This window comes from Petromyzon marinus, assembly GCF_048934315.1.
Source record: "Petromyzon marinus isolate PM22_M1 ecotype Great Lakes invasive population chromosome 68 unlocalized genomic scaffold, UKy_Petmar_22M1.pri1.0 chr68_unloc.2, whole genome shotgun sequence".
NCBI lineage: Eukaryota > Metazoa > Chordata > Hyperoartia > Petromyzontiformes > Petromyzontidae > Petromyzon > Petromyzon marinus.
In genome coordinates, this window is record NW_027422598.1 from 214,836 (window position 1) to 217,067 (window position 2,232).

A 2,232-nucleotide genomic window follows, 5' to 3' on the forward strand; every position below is an offset into this window, starting at 1 on the left:
AGTGAGAGACTGAGTGTGTGAGAGACTGAGTGAGTGAGTGATTGAGTGAGAGGGTGATTGAGTGAGAGGGTGAGAGACTGAGTGAGTGACTGAGTGTGTGAGAGACTGAGTGAGTGACTGAGTGTGTGAGAGACTGAGTGTGTGAGAGACTGAGTGAGTGAGTGAGAGGGTGAGAGACTGAGTGAGTGAGAGGGTGAGTGAGTGAGAGAGAGACTGAGTGAGTGAATGATTGAGTGAGTGAGTGAGAGGGTGAGTGAGTGAGTGAGAGGGTGGGTGAGTGAGTGAGTGAGAGACTGAGTGTGTGAGAGACTGAGTGTGTGAGAGACTGAGTGTGTGAGAGACTGAGTGAGTGAGTGATTGAGTGAGAGGGTGATTGAGTGAGAGGGTGAGAGACTGAGTGAGTGACTGAGTGAGTGAGTGATTGAGTGAGAGGGTGAGTGAGTGAGAGAGAGACTGAGTGAGTGAATGATTGAGTGAGTGAGTGAGAGGGTGAGTGAGTGACAGAGAGACTGAGTGAGTGAATGATTGAGTGAATGATTGAGTGAGTGAGAGACTGAGTGAGTGAGTGAGTGAGTGACAGGATGAGAGACTGAGTGAGTGATTGAGTGAGTGAGTGAGTGACAGGATGAGAGACTGACTGAGTGATTGAGTGAGTGAGTGACAGGATGAGAGACTGACTGAGTGCGAGTGTGAATCTCTACCCCCATCCATCTCCCCACCGCCCACCGCGCCACTCCACCCCCCTCACCGTACCAGAGATGAGAACCGGCACGAGCCCTCTCAGGCTGGCCATGGCCCGCAGCAGCAGTGAGCGGTGGCCCTGGTGCGTCAGCTCGCGTTGGCGTTCGTCCACCATCTTAGCGAGGCGTGTCATGCCGGGGTGCAAGTTGCGCGTGTAGGTCACCAGGTCCTCCATGGAGTCCACCACCTCGGACACCGACAGGTACTCCAGGATTCCCCGGCACACGCGAACTATCTTACGCACCTGTGGTGCGTGGGGGGGAGGGGGGGGAGGGAGAGAGACGATGGGGGAGAGAGAGAGAAACACGGGGAGAGAGAGACACGGGGGGAGAGAGACACGGGGAGAGAGAGAGACGCTTGGAGAGAGACACGGGGGGAGAGAGAGAGAGACACGGGGAGAGAGAGACGCTTGGAGAAAGACACGGGGAGAGAGAGAGACGATGGGGGAGAGAGAAAGACACGGGGAGAGAGAGACACGGGGAGAGAGAGACGGGGAGAGAGAGACAAGGGGGGAGAGAGAGAGAGACACGGGGAGAGAGACGATGGGAGAGAGACACGGGGAGAGAGAGAGAGACACGGGGAGAGAGAGAGAGACACGGGGAGAGAGACACACGGGGAGAGAAAGACACGGGGAGAGAGACGATAGGGGAGAGAGAGAGAGACACGGGGAGAGAGAGAGACACGGGGAGAGAGACACGGGGAGAGAGAGAGACACGGGGAGAGAGAGAGACACGGGGAGAGAGAGACGCTTGGAGAGAGACACGGGGAGAGAGAGAGACGATGGGGGAGAGAGAAAGACACGGGGAGAGAGACACGGGGAGAGAGACAAGGGGGGAGAGAGAGAGACACGGGGAGAGAGACAAGGGGGGAGAGAGAGAGACACGGGGAGAGAGACGATGGGAGAGAGACACGGGGAGAGAGAGAGAGACACGGGGAGAGAGAGACGCTTGGAGAGAGACACGGGGAGAGAGAGAGACGATGGGGGAGAGAGAAAGACACGGGGAGAGAGAGACACGGGGAGAGAGACAAGGGGGGAGAGAGAGAGAGACACGGGGAGAGAGACGATGGGAGAGAGACACGGGGAGAGAGAGAGACACGGGGAGAGAGAGACGCTTGGAGAGAGACACGGGGAGAGAGAGAGACGATGGGGGAGAGAGAAAGACACAGGGAGAGAGAGACACGGGGAGAGAGAGACGGGGAGAGAGAGACACGGGGAGAGAGAGACACGGGGAGAGAGAGACACGGGGAGAGAGAGACGGGGAGAGAGAGACACGGGGAGAGAGAGAGACACGGGGAGAGAGAGACACGGGGAGAGAGAGACGCTTGGAGAGAGACACGGGAGAGAGAGAGAGACACGGGGAGAGAGATGATCGGGGAGAGAGACACGGGGAGAGAGAGAGACACTTAAACGCCACAATCTTGATGGCTTGAAGAGAGAGAGAGGCCACTCCCTCCCCCCCCACTCCCTCCCCCCCCCCCACTCCCTCCCCA

At 57.9% G+C, this 2,232-nt stretch overlaps 1 protein-coding gene across 1 annotated transcript in view; it reads right to left on the bottom strand.

Annotated features, from left to right (window-relative positions):
* Nucleotides 1–682: 682 nt before the first annotated feature.
* LOC142908060 (vinculin-like) overlaps nt 683–2,232 on the bottom strand; it is a 24,262-nt gene continuing 22,712 nt past the window's right edge. Inside the window, exon 4 of the mRNA XM_076058228.1 lies at nt 683–985. Coding sequence (XP_075914343.1) covers nt 698–985 — 288 coding nt within the window. The 3' untranslated portion in view covers nt 683–697. The remainder of the gene's footprint in view (nt 986–2,232) is intronic.